Source organism: Urtica dioica, chromosome 9 (genome assembly GCF_054948205.1).
Source record: "Urtica dioica subsp. dioica isolate 48M chromosome 9, U.dioica_male_clone48M_v1_H2, whole genome shotgun sequence".
Taxonomy (NCBI): domain Eukaryota; kingdom Viridiplantae; phylum Streptophyta; class Magnoliopsida; order Rosales; family Urticaceae; genus Urtica; species Urtica dioica.
Genome location: NC_142764.1, coordinates 13,695,107 through 13,719,377, shown reverse-complemented (window position 1 = coordinate 13,719,377; position 24,271 = coordinate 13,695,107). Strand labels below are relative to the sequence as shown.

At 35.5% G+C, this 24,271-nt stretch overlaps 3 protein-coding genes and 1 pseudogene across 3 annotated transcripts; all 4 read right to left on the bottom strand.

The window, feature by feature from the left end:
- Nucleotides 1-532: 532 nt before the first annotated feature.
- Nucleotides 533-1,920, bottom strand: LOC149385102 (choline-phosphate cytidylyltransferase 1-like). The gene is made up of 5 exons (XM_089625946.1): nt 1,878-1,920; nt 1,637-1,792; nt 1,484-1,564; nt 1,234-1,335; nt 533-1,147 (listed from the first exon to the last, which is right to left on the bottom strand). The coding sequence occupies exons 2-5, from the start codon at nt 1,724-1,726 to the stop codon at nt 1,037-1,039; spliced, it is 384 nt and encodes a 127-aa protein (XP_089482072.1). The 5' UTR covers nt 1,727-1,792; nt 1,878-1,920; the 3' UTR covers nt 533-1,036.
- A 61-nt stretch (nt 1,921-1,981) lies between these two features.
- LOC149385101 (choline-phosphate cytidylyltransferase 1 pseudogene) lies at nt 1,982-4,569 on the bottom strand (annotated as a pseudogene).
- Nucleotides 4,570-14,665: 10,096 nt separating this feature from the next.
- LOC149385100 (RNA-binding (RRM/RBD/RNP motifs) family protein) lies at nt 14,666-16,520 on the bottom strand. Its single transcript, XM_089626726.1, has 4 exons — nt 16,277-16,520; nt 15,207-15,275; nt 15,022-15,128; nt 14,666-14,928 (listed from the first exon to the last, which is right to left on the bottom strand). The coding sequence occupies exons 1-4, from the start codon at nt 16,428-16,430 to the stop codon at nt 14,791-14,793; spliced, it is 468 nt and encodes a 155-aa protein (XP_089482852.1). The 5' UTR covers nt 16,431-16,520; the 3' UTR covers nt 14,666-14,790.
- A 6,557-nt stretch (nt 16,521-23,077) lies between these two features.
- Nucleotides 23,078-23,987, bottom strand: LOC149385099 (uncharacterized protein At2g29880-like). The gene is made up of 2 exons (XM_089626244.1): nt 23,709-23,987; nt 23,078-23,602 (listed from the first exon to the last, which is right to left on the bottom strand). Exons 1-2 carry the CDS (start codon nt 23,985-23,987, stop codon nt 23,078-23,080), a joined length of 804 nt encoding a protein of 267 aa, XP_089482370.1.
- Nucleotides 23,988-24,271: the final 284 nt, after the last annotated feature.

Below are 24,271 nucleotides of genomic sequence, written 5' to 3'. Positions count from 1 at the left end.
CAGTTTGGCGCTCTTTGCAAAACTCGGGTGGCATTTTGCGGCCAAGCCAAATCTGTTTGGGTTGATCTTCATAGCAAGAAATATTGTGCTTACCAAGGTTTTTTTAAGGAAAAAACTAGTGATCCCAGGGGGTAGAAAGATATTCTTACTACCCGAGATTTTATACGTATCAATGCATGCTTGATATGCATTGAGATTTTGTGTTGGGAAGTGGAAGGGGAGCGCGTTTTTCTGAAGATCACTGCTGTGATAAGGAGAAAATCCTTGGGGAACAGAAGATCTAGAAGCTAAAGATCCACGAGCGACACCGATTTCTACTTTGAAGATTGGCAGCGAACTTCTGCTTCACTGAGGAGAGGCGGAATCTGAATCCCTGGGGCACCTATTTCTTCACTGGGCAGCGGCACGCAGACTCTGGCTTGCTGCTGCTAATGGACGTCGATGGGATATAGGTGAGATTCCTGGAAAGGAGAGTCCTCGCGTGAGAACGGTTGATTGTCGGATTTCAGAGTGGGGTCGGTGAAGGTTAAATTGGGAGTTGTTTACTTCGTACCTTAAGTTTTAGGCTTGGAGAAGGTTTTTGTCAAGTCTAATTTTAATTGTATTCTGCAGATGTCGAATTCCCAGCTCTCAATGTTTGTAAGTGGGCGGCCCAATCCCAAAATTCCGGTTTCTTTGCTGTTGGGGTGGGGCTGTCCGAACGAAAACTTCAAGTAAAAAAAAAATTAAATAAATAAATTAGTTATAGAAAAAAGAATTCGACTCTAGCCATATTCCAGGTGCGCAACCAAATAACAGCAAACTCACTAACGAGCAAAGCTTGAAGAAACGAAACCAACACACCACCACCTACCAAATGTCGAACTCATGTACACATGGTCGGGTTTAGTTGAAGCTCTAAAACGTTCCGAATTCTTAAAATTAACTAAATTTTTTATTCTTTGGGTGTGGTCTGACTCATCTATTTTTCTTCCTCTAAGTGCCTAGACTAATCTAATGCGTGTGAATAATAATAACTAATGTTACTACTAGTAAGCTAGTATTCATCAGAAACATTGTATAACTCATCGTCGTCGTCAAGATACAGAAGTCCCTTGAACTGATTTACACTTAAGTGCTCTTGTATTCCTTCTCTGATGGCTGTTCCCTGGTACATTCATGATAGAAATGAGACTACAGTATGTTTTCATAGAAATCTGTTGGAAAAGCTTTACGTATCATTGTGTAACCAACCATTTTATGACACCGTTCTTCGAACATCTCAAGAAACCCCGCTACCAGCCGATCAGCATTCTCTACCCATTCATCTCTGCGCATTTTCGCCACGATTTGTATCTGCAAGGACAAATCACAAAAATCAGAAAAATGAAAAATAACGAGTCACAAAAGCAAATAAGTCTTTTTTGTTTCATTAGAATACAGGGCTGAAAGTGTGCTAAGATTAAAAAAATGTTGGAATCGACCGAGATTACATTGTGCATACCTTCTCTCCTACTTTCTCTTGGTGTATCTTAACTCTTTCACGCAATCTTTTCAATCCCATATCAACCCTCAGTCGTTTCTCCTAACAGACACCAACAAGAAAGTCGGCAAGCTTTTTCCCATTAGAAATTTTGATAGCAAGATATGGAAGTACCTTTACGTAGCTCACGCCAAGCTCTTTTCTTGTATAGCCGCGGTCCAAATTACGCATAATATATTGATTGTAATCCTTAACAATCCTCATTATCAGATCCGAAGTTGATATTCCTTCAGTGCGCTTCGTTTCTTTGAATTTCCCAATTGCTTTGACCTAGCACATAGATTATAAAAAAGGATGAGAGCTAATGAAAATGTGGAGGTACAGTTATTGCTAAAGAGAGGGAAAACAACATTACCTGATTAAAAAGCAGGATAATAAAATATAAGTGAAAAAAAAAAAAAAAAAAAAAAAAAAAAAAAGAGTTGGGTCGAGAAAAGAATGGTAAAAAGCATCTAATATCTAGTTGTAGATGACAAATTTTTTTATAACACCGAAAGCAAAAGATAGCAAGCTATTCCCAGTTATACTTACAAACTCATAGACATCCTTTCCAGCCCCACTTGCATCACAATAACTAGACAGAAGAGATATAAAAAATAGAGTTAACACACCTCAAAGAATGCATATAAAGCCGACAGAAAACACAAATTTTCTCTTCTCAACTTTTGAGTTCCTTGGAGAATTTAGTTAAACTTACGGAAGATAATCATGTGCTACACAGTCGATCCGATGTTTGTCAAGAAACTCTTTTGTAACCACCCACGGTGCATCAGGAATTACTTCATCCACCCATCTGCATCACAGTAAAAGGCAACGTAGTACAACTAAAATCACAAAAGAAAATGCAATAATATTGGCAAACTGGGTAATGAAACTTCAAGAATTCCGATTCACAAACAGTTTGTTCTTCAGTCAAACTTCACAGTTCAGAGATCTTTAATAATGAGGACGGGATTGGTGGGATTTTTGGTCAGGTCACGAGGGTTTATATTGGGCAGTAAGAAAATCCATGGCTAAGAAAGGTCAAATGGATAGAAGAATACAGTTCCAAAGCAAAGGAGGAACACTTACACTGATCCAATAGGTTCTAACGGCAATGCCTATCCACTAGATGTCGGTATTTTGGGCCGATTGTGTGGACTTTCAATCATCCAAGCAATCTGATATTTCACCAGGTTAACGAAGTAACTGATCTTATAAAATCTCTAGAAAGTATCCAATTCAGGCCAGGCACCCAAGAGCATAGAATGTAGCTCGACAATACTATATCAAGGAGGTCTTGGTGGAACATATGACTCACACACTGGTTCCAGCAACGTTCACAATGCATTTCCCTAATTAGTGAATATCTGGTGTCTGGGAAGTCATCGAAAGTTTCAATCTTTGGTTAAATTCTTGCCAATACAGATGATCTTCTGTTATGAAATCTGTATATTATGTGTCTTTAGTAATTGCTTAGATAATATTAACGATATTTTCTTGAAGTTATCAAAATCCCAAATGGAAGAAGTAGCTGCAAAATGCAAAATTTCGGCAGATCTTTTGGGGAATCAGGACAGAAAGAAACGGGAGAATCTTTGACGACTATGAAGAACCTCTCTTGGTAATTAGTGGGAGAGGATTAATCGATAGATTGCTTTATGGATTTATGCTTAAAGTAAAACCTACTCATTCTTAGTGCCATAGGTCTTGTATCAATTTTCTTTTCACTTGTAATTCGTCGATTATTGTAAGTGCTCTTTTTTTTAGTCAATAACATCTTTCTCTCCTTAAAAAAAAAAATTAAATCTTGAATGAAATTTGGGTAACTGAGGATACCCTACAACATGGAATGAAAATAACCGACTACACCATAGAAAATTAGAAATCCTAGAGCAAGGGGACAATAAATCCCAGGAATCATCAATTTTTATAAACTGCAACAATAAACTATGGGAGAAAAGATCTTCCTATAACACAACATGCTAAGTAAGAAACCATACCAACACTAGCATTTGACTTGTTTTCTAAGCTTCTTGTGTCATTTGCATAGCGGTAAGAGGAGGAAAAAAAATCACATCAAACATACCAATGCATATACCAACCTGCAATGGCGCAACGACTCATAACGCTCTTTCTCATTAAGAACAGTTTTGCCCTTATACTTATTAGTAACTTCATCATTGCAGCATCCAACAAGCAGGTAAGTTCATGGGAACCTAAAGTGCATCAAAAACACAAAATTCATGATTTTATAAAAAAAAACTCAGGTCAATTTATCAATCCTAAAATATGGGGATGAAAAACGCAAAAGACTGATAAAGTGGATCCAAAATGATGATGAACTGAAGAAACTTTTTACTGTACACGAAGTTGTTTTCTCATTTAATTAAGATTAACTCAAACCAGCAATGGTATTCGAATCCCAAAAACGATCTATGGGCTTACTGATTTTGAGAAACAAAATTGGACGTAAATAGTCACAATTGCTATTAAAAAAAATTTAAAAAAATAAAGAAAAAAGTGAGAGAAATACAATGACTGTTGAGGACCAAGTCAACATCACAATGCAGCGATTGAAGTGCATGTGAAAGTAAGAATATAACAAAAAGCTACTGCAATATCAAACCTATAAGTCTCGTTTCTTTTGTTTGAAGATTCCGATTATAACTTTCGCACCTAATTTTGGAGGAAAGCCAACAGAAAATCACGCAAGAGCTTGACTTCACGACCATGTTGCAGATATCCAACAATTATTGAAAACCAATATTTCATAATTTATGTCAAATGTAAACAAAATCTGAACACAATAAGCAAATTGATTCCACAAGCCGCCAAAAATCTCAGTAAGAAGGGAAAAATTGAGCATCAAACTGTGGCGTTTGCTTGTTAGCAATGAAGCCTAATTAAAATGGGAAAAAAAAAGGCAGAGAATTATAGAGGATTAGTAATTACAGTTTCTTGGCTTGCTCGAGAGAACGGGCATGGCCGAAGTGAAAAAGATCATATATTCCATCTGCGTAGACTCTGACCGGTTTGTCTCCATCAACTCTCTGTTGACATTCCATTGTTTGCTTGGCCGTGAGGGAAGGGACACGTACCCGCTCTACGACTATCTACCCTTTTTTCCGTACGCCTATATTAAACTAGTTTTAAGTTTTTAGTTTCCCGAAACAGAACACTTAGGTCTAATAGCCCATATTTTTTTTTTGGGACAATTAGGCCAATAAGTTAATAATTCACCGTAATTTTAAAAAATAGTTAAAATTTCATTATATTTAAAAAAATAGTCCACCAAGATAAAGTAAATTAAATTAAATAAAACAGTTAATTGAATTTACTTCTGATCAGACCGAAGTAAATAAATTAACTAAAATAATTAATTGAATTTATTTCGGTCTGATTGACTATTCTCTTTAGGCATGTACATCGGGTTGGGTTATTCGATTTTATACTTTTGACGAACCCAACCCGAAGCATTCGATTTGTCAATTTGAAAACCCAAGCCGAACCGCTTATCGTATGTGAACCAAACCAACCCGAACAAAAAAAGATTGGGACAGTTTGAGTCGGTTTGTTTGGGACGGTTTGAGTCGGTTTGTTCGGGTTCATCGTAATTTATTAATGTAAATAAGTGTAAAACATTCAGCAAAAATCAATAGAAATATTTAAAGCAAATCTATAAAAAAAAATCCAAAAGAAAAAAATCATAGAAACTAGAAAATCGCCATAATCTAAAATAAAAAAAAATATATATATATATATTTTTTTTTTCTCTTGATCAAGAAAAACTCAAGTCTTATGCAAAAAAATAAAATAAAAAGGAACTCAAGTCTGTTGCTCTTTGCTAAAGTTCACGATGACGAATACCTACAAAACAAATAATTAATAATGAATTAATTCGAATTCTCGTAGTGAGATCATGAATCATATATCATATATGTTTTATTTTTACCTTGACAAATGACAATATATTTTGTTTAAAAATAAGACCCAGAGCCAGAGCCAAAAAAAGAGCACGACTCTCCTGATTCGAAATTAAGAGACCCTGCTAATATCTCTGCAATTACAAAAGTACACAAGAATATTGGAATAAAATGTTATTGATAATTTTTTTGAACAATTTTTTGGGCTTCTAATATTGGAATGAGGTATAAATTACCTATTTTCACGATCGATTGCAAAGATTGTAGATTTTCTACTTCTTCTTTAAGTTTTTCCACAATTTGACATAACATCGCCAATCAACCAATCCCTCAAACAAATCAAAGCTTCTACTATTCTTTGGTGCAAAGAACTTCGAAATTTATCAAGAACTCTACCACCTGTAGAGAATGCTGATTCAGAAGCAACAGTTGAAGCTTGAGCTGCTAAGATGTCTCGAGCAATGGATGATAAAGTTGGATACTTTGAGTTATTCAACTTCCACCAAGAAAGTATATCAAATTTAACAGAAAAAACAAGCGGCTCGTGCGATTCCATCAAGAATGCATCAATTTCATATCTAGCACCATGACTGTAATCACAAGTTTCCATAAGTCTACTCAAGATGGCCGAAGTACAACTCTTGCTTTGAGGAACAGGCTATGATTGAGGCACTTGTTTTTCTTTGGTAGATGTATGGTTCTCATTGTAAAACTTCAACAAGTCTTGCAACTTCTCTTTAACTCGAAAGCACACCACATCAGCCTCCATCGTTACACCGGTTGCTATTTCGATACAAACCTTCACAAGTCCCATCTTGTATCGAGGGTCGAGAACAGCGGCAATAATCAACATGTCATTGATTTTGTCTGCATCACCCCAATACTTATCAAACTTAGCCTTCATATTGAAAGCCATGTTTCTTAAAATACTTCTTTGTGTTGACTTTAGTATTGTTAACAACAGCCTAACTTCATAGATTTCACGGAAGAACAGATTCGCCGTCGTGTAGTGTGTCCCGCTGAACTTCAATGTTACCTCGTAGAATGTATTCAAAAAAGTAACGTACTCTTTTGCTTTCTCCTGATCGATATCAGTTGGAGGCCTTTTCCGTTGTTTCCCATCTTCATTCTCTCTAAAATAGTTCTCGTAATTTCCGTCAACAACCATCATATCAAATGCCTTTTGGTATTTTACTGTTGTCTCTAGCATAAGATATGTCGAGTTACATCGGGTGGGAACATCTAAGCATAAACCAGCCTTAGAGTCGATTTTTTCTTCAACAACGTATTCATCAAACTTCTTTGCACTTGTTGTAGAAGACCGAACAAACTTCACTGCATTTATGATCATCTCAACAGAATCATCGATTTCCTTCAAACCTTCAGTCACAATCAAATTCACTATGTGAGCGCAACAATGAATATGCAAAGACTTACCATCCAGAAGAACACAACCGGGGATGTCTAGTAGTCTTCTTTGCTGGTAAGTCAAAGCTGTATTCATTTGAGGAAGTATTATCGACTGTGACTAAAACTAATTTTGTAATTCCCCATTCGCGGATACATGTCTCGAGCTCCTTTCCAATAGTATCTCCTTTGTGGTTGGGAACAAGGAAAAAATTGACGATTCTCTTATGCAACTTCCAGTTGTTATCTATAAAGTGAGCGGTTACACACATATAATTTAGATTCTGAATAGACCTCCATGTATCTGTAGTTAGAGACCTCTATACTTTTGCAAGATTGTCTTCATACTTTTTTTTTCTTCCAAATATGTTTGATACACATCTCTAGCCACTGTAACTCGAGAAACAAGAGCAAGTCTAGGCTGAATGGTGAAGCAAAATTGTTTGAAAAACGATTCTCAATGGGCTTGAAAGGTAACTCGGCACCAACTATGTACTCAACGCAAGCCCTCCTACCTTTTTCCTTAGTGAAGTTAACGATCGTCAAATTACTAACCACGTCACCACTCTCATTTTTGTGTATCAAAACTGTTTGCTTGGGATCTTCTTTCTCTTGCCTTCCCGGGAATTTTTTACACCTTCCCATATGAGAATTCAAAGTGCTCGTACCATGCTTCTTTCCATGACAAGCAAAGTCCTCTTGACAATAATTACAAATAGCCCTCAAACCATTTGAAGTTTTGACAAAATGGTTCCATACCTTGGATCTTCTTTTAGACTTTCTCTTCTCCAAAGTTGTTTGACTACTTTGAGTGTTGTTTGTAGTTTCATCATCTTCATCATGATCGCTTATTGGAATTGGCTCCAAAAAAGTATCCATTGTAATCAAATGCCTGTATTAAGAAATAAAAAATAACAAGAAACAATGATTAGTGGTCTTGGTGTAAACGGTCATAGCATATGGCTCTCAATGTTACTCTAAATTATTCATGAAAAATTATTAAGTTAATTACACAATGTATACTAAACAACTTAACATTTTTGTTTGGACAAAAAGCTTTAATTCCACACGCACAAGTTATCCACATCATTTAGAGTTCATTCCGTGGCTATCTAATGATGTTCCTTATTATCAAAACAATGGTGTATCTCAACGGCTATTAGTCTTACCGACTATTAGATGACTACACCTATAAAAAATTCGCCATTGCACACTACACATTTCTCGTCTTTGAGGAACAGATACAAATCTTTCTTCTCGTCTCCGTACACAATCTTCCCAAGGGACACATTCTCTCCCTTTCGTCACTCATTCTCTCCCTTTCGTCAAGATATTTGCATGGTCTAATCCACTGGTAACCAATATTTCAATCATCTCTATTTGTTTCATCCTATACAAACCTTCAGTTTTCCCGACATTTAGCAACCAACTATACCAGGTCTCAAAAGGAGGAAAGTTCAATTGCAACGAGACAATTTTTTTTTCTTATAAAAGAAGCAAGCACCTACACAATAACACGCACAATACAGTGATACATTTCTGATACCTTCCAGAACTACGTTATTTATACTGCCTAGTAAAATGACATTGTATAAATTGTCTATGACCCCAATATAAGACACACACATGCAAGAAAGCATGAAAACTTTTAACAAAATGAATATGGTAAAAATAATCGAATAAGACTATATAAGACGATGACTCACATCGCCCACAAACACAAACCGAGAATCTACTTCCTCCTTATTCGCCTGGGTCTAAATAGCCGAAGATGGCTCTGGTTGCACAACAAATTCAATCAGCAGAAGATTCAGGTAAAAAGAAAATCAACAAGAGCATAGTTAAGGATTAGATTTACATTTGCACATCCAACATTTCGCTAAAATTACTCAAAACAAATTATTACAATAGGCAATCCACCTTAAGAACACCCTAAATCTAATATCTCTGAAGAAATCTAAATCCAATTAAACTAGCTCCATTATTTATAAATTAGGGTTAAAAAATATCAATTATTTTCTCTCTATATCAATTCTTTATGGACACGAATTCCGAATTCGGTTACAGGAAAAACGAAAATGCAACTAGGAAAACCCTAACAACCTAAGAAAAACATCTTCTCTTAGAGTTCATTAATTCATGCAAAATTCAATGTTGTAGACAACGTGCTTCTGATGATGATTAACATGAGGAATTGTAAAAAACATTAAAAAAAATAAAATAAAATAAAATAAAAAATTCAAAGAGTCAATTCATTGAACACATAGTGTTCAATTTCTTTGGATCGAAGAATCGTCTCACTAGAGGAAAAAAAAAACTATCTTCAGAAAACAAAACATGAAGAAGACTTATAAAGAGTCAATACATCAAACATATGGAGCCCATTTTTTTTCTACTTACAGAGATAGTCGTCGATGGATTTTGGTTGGTCGAAGTTACAGACAACGTGTCCACAATGAGCACAACACAGGAAAGGCATCGTTTAACATCAAATCTCTTGGAAAAAAAAATATCGATGATTAACTTACGATAGCAAAGAGAAAGCGCAATGAAATTTCAGCGTCCAAAATCAGAGAAGTGGGAGAAGAAAAATATCGTATAGCAAAGCAGTGGGATAAAACGGAAAGAGAAAAACAAATATTTTAGGGCTTCTTGATGACGGGTTGGGTCGGTGCTACCCGTTGTTCCACCGAAACCGTCCGACGAGGATCAGCGGTTCGGTTTGGTGCACCCCGAAACTCGTCGGGTCTGTTCGGGTTGGCACCGCCGGGTCAGTGGGGCGGATTGGACGACCGGTTTCCTCGGGTTGACGGGTTCGGGTTACAGGCCTAATTCTTTTAATAAAATGAAAAATTTAAGAGATTGGCTAGTTGCAATAAATTCTTCTTCTGTTTTTTTAGAAATAGAATCTCTATTATTATAAATGATAAAGCACTCTAATATCCCACATTTAACTGGAAAAATATCAACACTATCTTAATCGAAATGCACGATTTATCTCTTCGATTTCCAAATATATCAAACATCTCCATTCAGTAAAATATAAATGAAACATATCTCCCCTAAAAATATGTTATATCGCAAATACTACCTTTTTCGTTTATTTTTTACAAAAATAAAAATAAAAAATGAACTCCTCAAAATACCCTTAATGAAATAACTCTATATTTTCTATTTTATATATTAAAAAAAAATCAATTTTTTTCTTTATAAAAAGTTAAGGAGTTTATTTACAAAGAGGTTTTGATTTTTTTTTCAATAAAATAGTAAACAAAAATTTATTTTATGAAGGACATTTTGGGGATTCCAAAAAAATATTTGTAAAAGATAAACGAAAAATGATGGTACTTGCGATATTTTTAGGGAATGTATGTGTTATTTATATTATATTGAATGAATATTTCTGATAATTCTGGAAACTAAGACGATAAATCGCGCATTTCAACACAAGGGACACTGATTGATATTTTTCCTATTTGATTCCAATTATAGAATGAAAAAAATAACCAAAAATCCATCCACGGATACATTATTTTTTTCCTTTTATAAAAATTTATAATTAGGTTTTTTTAAAATTTAATTATTACGCTCGCATCAACTCGAATTCATCTATTTTTTTAGGACCGAAGTGCTTTATCGACTGATCAACTGAAGTAACCTATTTTTATCTTATAAAAAAAGTTACCCAAATTTAATAGAGATTATACCACAAGTATAATTTTCTCAGTAATTATCTATTTTAATAAAAAAATAAATTATGATTATCCTTCATGTTTTCAACCATTTTCTTTTTTTTCTCTTTTTCCTCATTCATTTCACTTTTTTTACTCTCTCTCTCTCTCTCTCTCTCTCTCTCTCTCTCTCTCTCTCTCTCTCTCTCTCTCTCTCTCTCGCCACACCTGAAATTTGTTGTCGGTCTCGTCCAACTAAAAATTGCAGTCGTCTATGATTCTTCGACAATCCATCTCGTCGTCGTCATCATCGTACCCACTTCTTCGATGAGTCATTTTTATATGGTTGAGACCGAAAAGAATTTCAGGCATGGCAAAAAAGAGAGAGGAATGAAGTGAAATAAATGAGGAAAAAGAGAGAAAAGAAAAGGGGTAAGAACATAAAATACATAAATATTTATACTTTTGGATTAAAATAGACTTATTGGATTTTGGTGTAAAATTATTGAGAATGTCATACTTGTGGTATAATCTCAATTTCATATGACTCAACTCTTTTATTATTATTATTATTGATAATCAAATTTCGTTGACCATCAATTCATTTTTTTTAAATGTCTATTTTCGATGAACATATTTAAAGAAATTTGGCGAGGCTTTAGCTTTGGTCGACTAAATTTTACTATTAGCAAACAAAAGTAAAGACTCAGTCACATGAAATTTGAGTAACTATTAAGCCGTTTTTTTGGATTAATACTTACAAACACATGGCGTGAGTGGACTTGGCCACATGCCTTTGAATCCGTGGGATTGGTGATGAGATATTCCTCTTATCAAGTGTTGAATATGAGAATCGATTTTTTAAACTCTTGGACACTTTATAGAGAGAATATTATTTGGCTTGGTAGCCTTTGTTTGTGAGAGAGAGTAAATTTTTCTTCCTCAACTTTAGAGAGAACAAAAGTAGATTGTTCATCTTTTCTGTATGATATTGAATGAGTGGAGTGGCTTTGATTTCTCTTGATTTTAGTCTCAAAAGTGTTTTTTGTGAGAGAAATAGTTGAGTATAGAATTTGACATAGTCTGGTTAGAGAGAGAAAAAGTCAGCCATTGACATGTATTTGTCTCATGTCTTTTATAGTGAGGTGATGAGAGTTGGGGTAGATTCATCATTTACTCGGGTCCTCCTTCCGGGTCTGGGGTCGAGGCTGGCCCTGCCCTGTTGTGGTAAAGACAGGCCTTACTAGTTGAGACGAAAATAGGGGGGTTGCTTTTTACTGAGTAGAGGCAAGCGTCACTTGTTGAGATGAAAAAAGGGGGGTGTCTTTTACTGGGTAGAGGCAAGGCTCACTTGTTGAGATGGAAGCGGGTTTGCCTCTTGCTAGGTAAAGGCGAGCTTCACTTCTTGAGATGGAAGCGGGCTAGCCTCTTGTTGGGGTAAAGGCGAGCCTCACTTGTTGAGATGGAAGCGGGGTCACCTCTTGCTAGGGTTAAGGCGAGCCTCACTTGTTGAGAAGGAAGCGGGGTCGCCTCTTGCTGGGGTAAAGGCGAGCCTCACTTATTGAGATGGGAGCGGGGTTTCCTCTTACTGGGGTAAAGGCGAGCCTCACTTGTTGAGATGGAAGGGGGGTTGCCTCTTGCCCTTCGGTCAAGCCTTGGGCTTTCTGCTTTGCTTCTTGGATTGGGCTCGCCACGCTTCTTTATTTTTTGGTTTGGCCTTTCATGTTTTTCGAATAGGAAAAAATCCCTCATAACATTAACTAATTTTTTATTTTTATAAAAATCCTTTGGTAACTCAAAAGCAAAATCCAATAAAAAATTCTCGAGTGAAAACAATACCTAAAATTTATTAATGAGTAACTTCCGCCACAATAAGATCCCTATATTGAGTGGAATTCCATGCCACCAAACAATATTCAAGTCAATACTTAGCATGAGTTTAAAAAGTTCGCAGGGAACAACGTTAAGAGGATTTCTCAAAGCTTGTTGATAACCCTTTTGTAGTCCGATTCCAAACTAATCTTGTGTATCCCACAGTATGGCGTCGGCAAACTTCTTTGAACGATGGTGAGCACTTCCACAATGTCTGTTACTCCATATTTAAGAAGCTTATTTGATTTCTAAGCACGAATCGAAAACTCACATTTCTCAAGTCTTACATCGCTATTGTGTCAACATTCTTCTTAACCTGGGGGAAGGGGGGAGGTCCAATCCGGAGGATTCGCACCGCCCTGCCCGCTCACTGATATGAGGCCTACAAGACTTTTGGGTATTCACTAACATCGACATAGTCCATGGTCCAAAACACATTCAGAGAAGGACATTCTTCTATATACTACTAAATAAACAATTATAGTGACTTAAAGTTCTTGATGACATGACCTATAATTTAATTAATACATTGGATTAATATCGATTCTCATATGACTAGCAAAGTGACTTCAATATGCGTATTGCAATGTTTAATTAAACGATACATCTTAACGAAACTTCTTCAAGCTGTACAAAAATTATGTGTGTAGAATACTCTCACTTAGTACACTTGGACCTTTGGTTTCACATTTGTGATTTCCAATCTAGTCATTTGTGCATAAATTAATAACAAATTAAGTTTACGCGTTCCACTCAAACAGCAATTGATGCGCCTCATTTTGTACCTCCTAGTTGTGTCATTGCCACAAGCACAAGATGCTTTTCCCACACCCTCACACATCTTATTTATACCAACTCCACATTACTTCTCTCTTTGTCCTTCACCGATGTCGGATTTTTTGGGTGTCCACATGCGTGAAGAAAGAAACTCCTCATTTTGGTGGTGTGACCTTTCCTTAATCTATGTGTTCTTGTTAGTACAAAAAACCGTTGCTATACCTGACTTTTTTATAAAAATAAAAAAAAATTGTTGCAGTGTATATGGTAATGTATTAGATTTTAACTTCTATCATATGTTATATAGTCTTGGTTTGTACTTTGTACTATGTTTGGTAATGTAATTTGTATTTTTTTTTTATATAATTTGCAAATTAATATCAAAATTAATTTCGTGAAAGTACAATATTTATAAATTAATATCATAATTACTCTAAAAATTCTAATTTACAAATTTATATCAAAATTACCCTAAGTGTAATATGTTTTAAATGATATTAAATGATTTTTAACATAATAATAATATTTAGAAGTATCAAAATTCATTAGGAGAAAATCAAACATTTTTTATTAGTATGCTAGACCCATTAATTTCACTTGCACATATGTATGTATTGTAATTTTTTTTAAAAATTACTTGTTGTCCAAATACCCCGCGGAATACTTTTTTTTACGGTATACCTCGAGGAATGCGAGTTACCACGCGGTACGAGATACCTTCAACGTTCGTTAAATACCGTGGAATACCCTGGTACGAGACAAGATACCCTCAAAATTTAAAGTGTGGTATGATTGCGAGATGCGAGATTTCTCACTCAGTACACTTGCACCTTTGGTTTCACATTTGTGATTTCCAATCTAGTCATTTGTGCATAAATTAATAACAAATTAAGTTTAGGCATTACACTCAAACTTAAGAATATATATTTCTCAGATTTAAACATCTAGTTTATGAGTAAAGCCAATGATTTGATTAGTGTTATTATGTCATGCTTTGAGATGATAATTATAATTAAATAATATGTCAACCTATTTTACTGACTAGAAATTCAAAGACAACTGCTATCATAATCTTATGCGGACCATTTTCCCAACATAAGCTCCTTTTAAAATGAGTAGAGTCCCTAAAGGATACTTCTCAACGTAAAAGATGGGTTCGTTGCAAGGTTGATACCTTTTGACAGCCAGGCAAGTCTCGTCCCAGATTCCATAATCAATCTCTTTTCTCTTCTATAAACATTACAGAATCGTCCACTAGCCTTTTCAACCAAGGTTTCTCTTCTTATGTCGCTCCTTTTTCTTTCAGGGATAAGTGAAGTCGTTTCTTGGTGACAACGCTAGTCATGGCTTTTGGTCTCTTCAACGATCAAGGCTTACCCCGGAGACAATACACACTAGAGACCTTTGACATGTGGCTTACACCGTGAAGCTAGTGGAAGAGGTCAGTGAAAAAGTGATGGCTGCGACAAGACACACTTGGGCATCCATGCTATTTTTCTCTTTACTTTCCATTCTAAGAACCAATGCTCATTTCTCATTTTTCATATATGTATATCAAAAGAATGAGAGTAATAAAAACTTATATTACAACAACAAATGTCTATTCTCATATAGGAGTTCTCTAAGGTAATATTCTTCAGTACCAACAGTCCACGTCTTCTGGTTCCTGTACGCTTAGCTGCTTTATTGGAGGACCAGAGGTCCGTGGTGATCCTCTGAAAGCAGCTCTCCCAGGTTTCGCGATTTCGACACTAATTACCCTTCCATCGAGTTTCTGATGAAAAGAAACAACCAGTGATGTTATTTGTTTGATCTTATTCACCCGGATTTAAAAAAAGGAAAAAAAAGGAAAGTGCAAATGAAGAACCTGATTATCCATAGTTTCTATGGCATACATGGCATCATCTTGGCTAGTGAATTGGATAAAAGCAAATCCTTTAGACCTTTTTGTCTGGTTGTCTTTCACAAGTTTCACTAACACAGAATAATAAAAAAAGGGGGTTAGTAAAATTGAGAGAGAGAGAGAGAATTGACAAACAACTTGGTGTTTACCTTCAGCAATGTTGCCAAAATCGGAAAAATTCTCGAGCAAACATTTTTCACTGGTAGAGTATGGTAGATCTGCAAGACAGACGACATACATTAAAGATCACAAAATTAGTCGAACCACTTTTTCGGCTCTTATATGTTGGCGAGTTGTCCTATATTCCATCTCAAAGCCCAGAAGTGTACGAGGAAATCAAGTTTGTGTATATGTGTGTTACCTTACAGTTACAGTAATCTACTTGATCCACGGGTCTATGCAAGGGAAAATAAAATGTTACCAGATCAAGAATCCTGAAACTAATGCATCTGAAACTACGGAGTTTTACCTCAAGATTACCGACACGACATATCTATTTTTCGCTTCGAAAAGTCTTGTTAAATGAAAGGGCACAAGTAACTGGCAAGTCAAATCAGACCCAGATAGCAATTTCGTGATAGGATCATGTTCAGCACTGATATGATAGTTTGAATAAAGCGATGAGAAAATCATTATTCACTTCTCCGGCGGCGACAAAACATAATTATAATCTTATCACACAGACTTTGATGCTTCATTGGAACATTAGGTACACAAAGTAATACCACGCCGGTGATTTAAATGATATTTCTTCTTGTTAAGTCAAAGTTTAACAGTTCTTACACAGAAAATTGTACCTGAAAGAAACACGAATAAAACTCATCCAAAATTCAAAACATGTAAGGAACCTATTTGTGATTCGCAAACAGACATGATCAAACTGAAAAAGAAAAAAAAAATTATTTTCTTAATCCACGAGGAAACAACTTGTATCTATAGATTGTACTATCAAATTGGGAATTACTTAACTGGTATAAATATCAAGTATGCCAAATAACAGCATTTTTTCTTCCACAACGGAGAATTAGCCAATTATTATAAAACACAAAAAACTAAAAAAAAAAAATTATATCGTTCGCCGGTGTATGAACTAAAAAAATGTCTTATACATTTAGGAAATTTACTAAGGAAAAGTAATGAAATGACGATTAAAACTTGTAAAAAACGAGTATGATAAAGCAATCCAAGGTATAAAGAGAAAGGGGAGCGAGTAAAGTACTTGAGACAATGACTCTGCTGGCGAGGGGATAGTCGAAGAAAGAGTTGGTCGCTTTGAGCTTCAAACACTTGACTTCCGTACGATTCCCCAGACAGTTGCGACGAAAAGGGATTGAGGGAAACGACACCGCTGTTCTTGATGCTGCTGTCCACATTGCTCTCAAGTTCGCCGTCCCCTTTTTCTCCTAGACCAAATGCAAGTTTTTTACAATTTTTATCGCAAAACAACACTATTTTTTGCTACTTGTACCCTAAACGTAATCATACTACGAATTAGCTTGTAAATTTACTTGGCTAGCAAAAAAAAATGATTATTTTAATTGATTATGAATTCATCAAGCACTTTTTTAAAAGTACAGACGGATTAGAATACCTTGACGATTATCCTCAATTTAACGGATTAGATTTTTTTTAAAAAAAATTATTGCATAATTTGCTAGAATTTTGAAAAAAAGAATATAACTCACCCTATTTAAAATACCACTAACACTTAAAATTGATTCAATACAATACTTTTTATATAGTTATATAGTAGTATAGAAATCTTAAATTTGCATAATAGTCAGTTTTAATTAATCATAGTAAATTTACCTCTAATTCTGTTAACAACAATTAACAGACAAATTTGCCCAATAATTTTCTCCAATTGACGATTAATAGGCAAGAGTTATTACGGAAAAATTGTAACGCAGAAGATAAGACGAGAGCGGAGAACAAGAAAAGGAAAATATATCAAATTGTATTGAACGATTGATTTGAGTTTTAAAATCAACTCAAGCAGGATATTTACACAAAGTAATAAGCACACACGATAAAAGAAAATATGAAAGTTTGACTAGTTGACTAATACACTAATATAGACAAACTGAAACTTAATGAACACGCTAACATGAAAACATACTAAACTAAGCAAGGCTTCTCTACACTCTCCCTAGGGATGGATCATACAAACCTCGAGAGACATCTTAGAGATCAAATTCTCAAGAAATAGAGCAGAAAGCGGCTTGGTAAAGACGTCAGCTAGCTGAAATGCTCCCGAGCAAAGTGCATATCAATCTCGGTATGTTTAGTTCTCTCATGAAAAGAGGGGTTCGAAGCAATTTGAACTGCTACCTGATTGTCACAGAATAAAACAATTGGCATAGTAGAAATATCTAAGAAATCAACTAGCAACTGTTTTTAACCATAAGACTTCAGACGTGGCAGCAGCCAGAGCAAGATACTCTGCCTCTGCTGAGCTTCGAGGCACCAGTGAATCACCGAGAAATATGCAGAACCCTGTAACCGATCTTCGAGTATCCACAACGTAGCCCAATCATCATCGGAGAAGGCACGTGTAGAGGATGTGCAGGAGTAAAGCAATCCTCAACCAGGATGGCTTTTGATGTATCGAAGAAGATGATGTGCAGCAGACAAATGACAATCATGTGGTGTAGAACAAATTGACTAAGTTTGCGCACACTAAACGTGATGTCTGGCCGAGAAATCGTCAAGTAGAGTAGACAACCAACGAGCCTCCGATAGACTGTCGCATCTTCAATGAGAGATCCATCATCCTAACTGAGTGGCTTTCTTGTATCCATAGGAGTCTTCACAGGCTTGGACTCCAAAAATCCGAAGTCATCAAGTAGCTGCAACGCATATGGTCTCTGAGAAACGACGATCATAACTTTAGATCTTGCAACCTCAAGTCCCAAGAAGTACCAAATTGACAAATGACAATCACGTGGTGCAAAACCAAATTTTCTAAGTTTGTGCACACTAAACGTGATGTTTGGCCGAGAAATCGTCAAGTAGAGTAGACCTTGCAACGACGATCCTAAGTTTAGACCTTGCAACCTCAAGTCCCAAGAAGTACCTGATAGGCCAAGACTTTTCAACTTGAAATTAGAATGTAGAAAAGTTTTGACTGCATAAGTTAATATCATATTAGGACCTGCAACAATGATATCATCAACATATAGCAAAATGGCAACAAAATTACAACCAAATCCTTTTGTGAACAATGAGTAGTCCGCCTTGGATTGTATTAAACCATAGCTTAGCAAAACTTGTGTGAATTTCAAGTTCCACTGACGTGAAGCTTGTTTTAAGCCGTATATTGACTTATGCAATCTGCACACGGCCTTCTCTCTAGGCAACTCCCCCTGAAATTGAAGACCAAGTGGTATATTCATGTATACCTCTTCAGTCAACTCTCCATTTAAAAGGCATTATTGACATCTAATTGTTCTAGATGTCAATCCTGTGAAGCAGCCAGGGCTAATAAAAGCTTTACTGTGACAAGCTATGCCACAGGAGAGAAAGTGTCCAAATAGTCTAGATCTTCTTGCTGATTATAACATTTACCTACAAGATGTGCTTTTCTTCTTGATAAAGGACCATCAACATAGAATTTTTTCTTATAAATCCATCTGCAGCCAATGGATCTTTTATCATGAGGAAGAGTCATGATGGACCAATTGTTATTTTCACGCATAGCATTTAACTCCTCTTGCATTGCATCACACCAATGAGAGTGTTTTGATGCTTGGTGATAGTAGTGTGGCTCATATTCCACTGATACAACTAGTAGGCCGGCGCAAAAACACCGTAAAAATCATAAACCGGAACGAACCAGTGATTTTTAGACCGTCGGTCCAGTTTAAAACGGGTTTTTTCATCCGGTCCGGTCTACTCGTTACAAACGGTCTGGTCCGGTTTTTTTTAATTAGGTTAAACCGGACTGGACCGGCTTATTTTTTTTAAAAAAAAATATTAATGTCCAACTAGTCAAATTAGGCATTTGTACATGCGTTTCTCTCCCGTACATAATTATATGTTTTTGGTTTTTGTGGAAAATTAATGGTTTTTTTTTTCTTTTTAATTATGCAAAACGGATTGAAATAGCACAAACGGTTCAAAACAACCCAAACGATTCAAAACGGTCAAGAACGATCCAGTCTAAACGGTCCAAACGATTCAAAACGGTCCGGTCCGATTTTCACAGATTTTTGGTACGGACCAGTTTGAATTTTTTTGGACCGTTTTGAGCGGTCCGGTCTGGTTTTTTGGCCGGTTTTGGACAGGACTGGACTGTGCACAGCCCTAACAGCTAGTGCAAATGACCTATATGAATGTGACAAATGCTCATAAGTCAAAACCCTTGACAAATCATGTGGAGAAATGTGATTGACCACTGGTTTGCTCACAAGGGCAGAGTGAAAATCCTTTAGAAATGTAGGAGTTTTCACTTCTCTTGTGGAACGTCTTACAAGTGGATCATCACTGTCCATATGATCAGTATTCTGGATGAGATCATGTGGCTGAATGTCAACATGCTCATGATCATGTGACTAAGCGGAACATGCTCAGATGGTTCACTTTTTTCATGAACCTGAATAGATTCATGTACATCATTTGGATGATCCTCTGTCTGAACTGATACTATGTATGTCATATGACATGACATTCTCAGATGGGACAATGTATGAGCTAGTAACAGTAGGCAAAACAAGATTATGAAAGTCATCAACATGAAAGTTAGATCTATTGATAGAATGAAAAGGATATATAGTCTCATGAAATACCACATCAAGACACATACAAAATTTATGATTGTCTAAATCTAGGAACTTGTAACCTTTTACCCAGGTGGATATCCGATAAAGGCACATTTTCGATCACATGGTTGAAACGTGTTTCTGTGTGCCCTTAAAGTTGAAACACTAGCAACTAAACTTTCTGAGATGACCATAGTCAACATCTCTTGTGTGAGGATGGCATAAGGAGATCTATTCCGAAGAATATGAGCAGGTGTTCGATTAATGAGAAAAGTAGCAGTTAGCACACACTCAGACCAATACTTCAAAGGAATTTTAGACTAAAAAAAATAAAGTTCTAGCGACATTAAGAACATGTTAATGTTTGCGTTCCACCACAGAGTTTTGTTGTGGTGTTTCAATACAAGAGAAATGGTGTAGAATTCCTTTCTTAGAAAAGAATTCTCCAAAAACCAATTCTTTTGCAGTGTCAAATCTGAAAGTCTTGCTTTTCTTAGACAATTGATTTTCTATCATGGCTATAAAGTATGGAATAATTTGATGCACATCAGATTTGCGCTTCATCAAGAAAGCCCAAGTAAAACGTGAACAATCATCCACTAAAGTGGAAAAATTTGTAGCCATTACAAGAAGTCAAATGAAAAGGGCCCCAAACATCACAATGTATTACGGGTGTTCATCAAAACCGCCAAACCGAACAACCCGATCATCCAAACCAAACCGCACTCTTTTTCAAACCGTCTCATTAAAATCCGATGAAGTTTGGGTTGTAACCAACCCAAACCGCAATTGTTTCGGGTTGGTTTGGTTTTTTATAGCCGTGAGATTGGGTTGAACCAAACCAACCCGATAGTGTTAATTCTTTAATTTTTGTAAGATTGCAAATATTTTATATGTACTATTGTTAAAAAATATTATTTTTTAATAATATTATAATTAAATAAAAAATACTCAGTAGTATACTTTATTATTTGCGACTACATGAAAATTTTGTAATTAAAAATATGCGCAATTGTTATTTTAATACATAATTTTTTTAAAGATAAGTAAAATTTTGATTTTATTTGACAAAACGTTCTAGATATAATATATGTACATGATTTTCATTTGAGTTATAAAGTTATTTGTCGAGAATTATAATCCGAAAAAACCAACCCAAACCAACCCGATTATTTTCGGGTTGGTTTGGTTTGGTTTTACCTTTCAATCGGGTTGATTTGGGTTTTAAAATTAAAAAATTAGTTGTAGCGGTTCGGATTGATAGAACATGAAGAAACCGACTAACCTAACCCGATGACACCCTTACAATGTATTATATCCAAAAGATTATCGCTGAGATTATTATGTGCAATGAATGGAAGGCTATGCTGTTTTGCCAAAGGGAAAATGCAACAAGGTTCATTATTATTGCCATAATGAAAATCTAAAATATTTTTCAGTAATTCTAATTTTTGTAAGATAAGTGTCCTAGTCTACTATGCCATATATCATATCAAACCTGATTGGCAATACAAACATAATCAAAGCAGTCTTCATTCCTCAACACTTACAGTCCTTTTCGTATACTAGCCCTGCCAATCATCTTCGAAGAACAATTGTCCCGAGTCTCACAAAAATCATACGTGAATGTAACTTTGACTAATGAATATATTAGCAAAGAGCTGATAGAGATTAATTTGAACTTGAAGGTTGGTGCAAACAAAACATTCATCAAAATGAAAGATGAACCGATCATAACGTCACCACATTAATGGACAGGATAAGTAGAATGATCGGGCAACTTAATAAAATATTTGCACAAAGGTTTTAAGTTAAGAAAAAGGGATTATTGGTTTCATATATGCCTAGAGGCACCAAAATCAAGTATCCAAGAATGTTTACAAAAAATATAGGCATTATTATTTAAAAAAAAAAAAAACAAACACTTGCACTGCACGATGCAAGATTGATCTTGGCACTGGAGTTGTAATTTGAATGCCTGTTGGAGTTGATGATGCGATTGGAAAGCATCTCCATGAGCTGGTGGCACTAATATAGAATCAGCGAGTCGTAGCAAATCCATGTGCTTCTTGATTATGCTCAACTGCGTTGACTTGATTCTTGTTCTTGAGATTGTACGTCCATTTTAGGCGACCTTTGGATTGATCTGTCAATGAAGCCCTCTTTGTTCTTCACTGCAATCACCATTTTAGGCGACAAGTCGCACCTGATCATGCCCATTATTGTTCTAGGGTAAGAATTCTAAGTTTGAAGAAGAAGGCTAGGCCACAATAATCTCATAGTGATCCTAAATTGTTGGATAAAAAAACACCTTGCACTTTTTAAATATACATTTTTCTATAAAAGACAATGATAGAGCAATTGAAAATCAGTCTCATAATTGTTAATGGTGGAGCCTAATTTGAGGAATTGGAAAAAGTCCCACATCGTTTAGGCCCCGTTTGGAACCCGGAAAATACAAAGGAAAGTGAAAATTTAAAGGAAAATGAAAACGAAAGGGAGAATGCATGAGAAACTCAATAATCTTTGCCATGTTTGGAAACAGTGGAAAACACGAAGGAAAAAAAATAGAAATCCATAGTATTTTCTCATTCTTGTTTGGATGTGCTAAAAATGCAAACATGGAAAATAGGAAGGAAAAATAAAAAAAAATTTAACTGAAAAATATTTTTTGTTGGAGCGTACGGTACGATCGGGTATGGGTCTTGGACCCACATATATGACCGACTCACTTGTGGTTCAGTATATAATGTGTAAAATTGATTTCCTAGGGTTTGGAATTTCGTTATATAATGTGGAGATCCTTGCTGATTATAATTTAGAACCGACTCCAACTATTCAATCTTCTCCGGAGATTCTATAAGATCACTCTCGGGTTCTTTTTTTTCTATATTTTCTATAAAATACAACACACATGTATACATGGCTTTTTAAATGAGAAATTTCATTATTTTAATCTCAAAATATCAAGATTAACTAAATCATTTCTGCTATATTCTTAGATCTTTTGCTATTGATGGCTTTTTTTCCCCTTCTTCTATATTCTTCATCTTCCAAACCGTTGTAATTACAATTTCAGACCAAAAAACATTGTGACATCAAGAAAAAGGAGTTGATCAGTTAAGATGAAAAATGATCCACAAAACTAACAGATGAAAAATGATCCACAAAACTTAACCAAATCAACCTAGGAAACTTGTGAAGAAATCAAACAGAGCACAGACGCATGTTTAAAATTTAAATGAAAGTCATAACATCTATCAAATATCAAATATCGTCAATCCAAATTGCATCTCCATCCATATGTGACGTCGTTCTCCGGTAATCGCGAGGAAAGCTCGAGCAATCTTCTCGTTTTCGGTGAGCTCTTTGTAAACTTTCACTTGTGACCGCATGCTCATACCTTCAATCTTTTCAACCTCTTGAAGAATTAGTTGCTCCATATCCAAGTCTAGCCTGCTCGATTTGCCTAATGCTGCCGCTACAGCTTCCATTCCATCTCTAATAAACTTCAATTCGTCGGTCACACTTTCATTCTCCATTTTTTTCTTCTTGGAACTTCTCTTGGATGAAGAAGCAGCTATCGACGATGATTCCTGTTCTTCATGGACAGTGTTGTTGACGTTGTGTAATAGAGGTGTAACTTCTTCAGTTTCCATCGATTGTAATCGTTTCCGCAGTCCCGCTGAATTACCCCCTGTTGCTCGATCAGCTCCAAAAACTAAGTCCATCTTGTCGTATTGCCTAATAGACTTGTACCGAAGCTTAGATGCACCCGGGTGTACCTACAATTTATCACATTTGTAAAGCCATTTATATTGTAATACTATATAATTAAACACTATAATTGTAATATTAAATACATCTTTGAGTAGAAATGCAACAAATTACCTTAATGTAAGATTCCCATACGTCAGTTGGAGCTTCAATCATTTGAGTAGAATGGTTGAAACCGAATCCACTTGTCTTCAAGACATCTTTGGCCGAGGCAAAATTACCCTTCAAGGTCTTTATCCTATTTTTGACATGATCCGCGTTGATTGTTTTCCCCAAAAACTTATCCGAGAGTATATTAGCCACCGTAACATATGCGGATCTAGCAAATGTTCCATCTATTTTCAGCCCTTTTTGCATTTGTTCCAACAACGACTCGATTAGCGTATCGTCCATATCATCAGTCCAAATGACATTTTTTTTTAAACTGAACCGAGCCCTTCATTATCTATATAATCATCCTGCTCAATAATAAAAGTTAATTCTAAAAATGGAAAAAATAATATGCATCGGATAAAAACATGGACATAACTAAAAAATATATGCAATAAGAAATACATGGACATAACTAAAAGTATTCATTCCACACTATAAAAACATGTAAGTAATAAAAAACACATGGACATAACTAAAATATTCATTCCAAACTCTATATAAAAACATGTAAGTAATAAAAAACA

Coding starts and splice junctions, on each gene's coding strand:
- LOC149385102 (XM_089625946.1), bottom strand. CDS start 1,726: ATGAGGATTGTTAAGGATTACAATCAATATATTATGCGTAATTTGGAC. Junction 1,336..1,483: donor AAGAGAAAGTAGGAGAGAAG/GTATGCACAATG, acceptor TTGTCCTTGCAG/ATACAAATCGTGGCGAAAAT. Junction 1,148..1,233: donor AAGAACGGTGTCATAAAATG/GTTGGTTACACA, acceptor TGAATGTACCAG/GGAACAGCCATCAGAGAAGG.
- LOC149385100 (XM_089626726.1), bottom strand. CDS start 16,430: ATGTGGACAGCAGCATCAAGAACAGCGGTGTCGTTTCCCTCAATCCCT. Junction 15,276..16,276: donor CAGCAGAGTCATTGTCTCAA/GTACTTTACTCG, acceptor TCTGTCTTGCAG/ATCTACCATACTCTACCAGT. Junction 15,129..15,206: donor TTTTGGCAACATTGCTGAAG/GTAAACACCAAG, acceptor ATTCTGTGTTAG/TGAAACTTGTGAAAGACAAC.
- LOC149385099 (XM_089626244.1), bottom strand. CDS start 23,987: ATGGACGATACGCTAATCGAGTCGTTGTTGGAACAAATGCAAAAAGGG. Junction 23,603..23,708: donor TATGGGAATCTTACATTAAG/GTAATTTGTTGC, acceptor GATAAATTGTAG/GTACACCCGGGTGCATCTAA.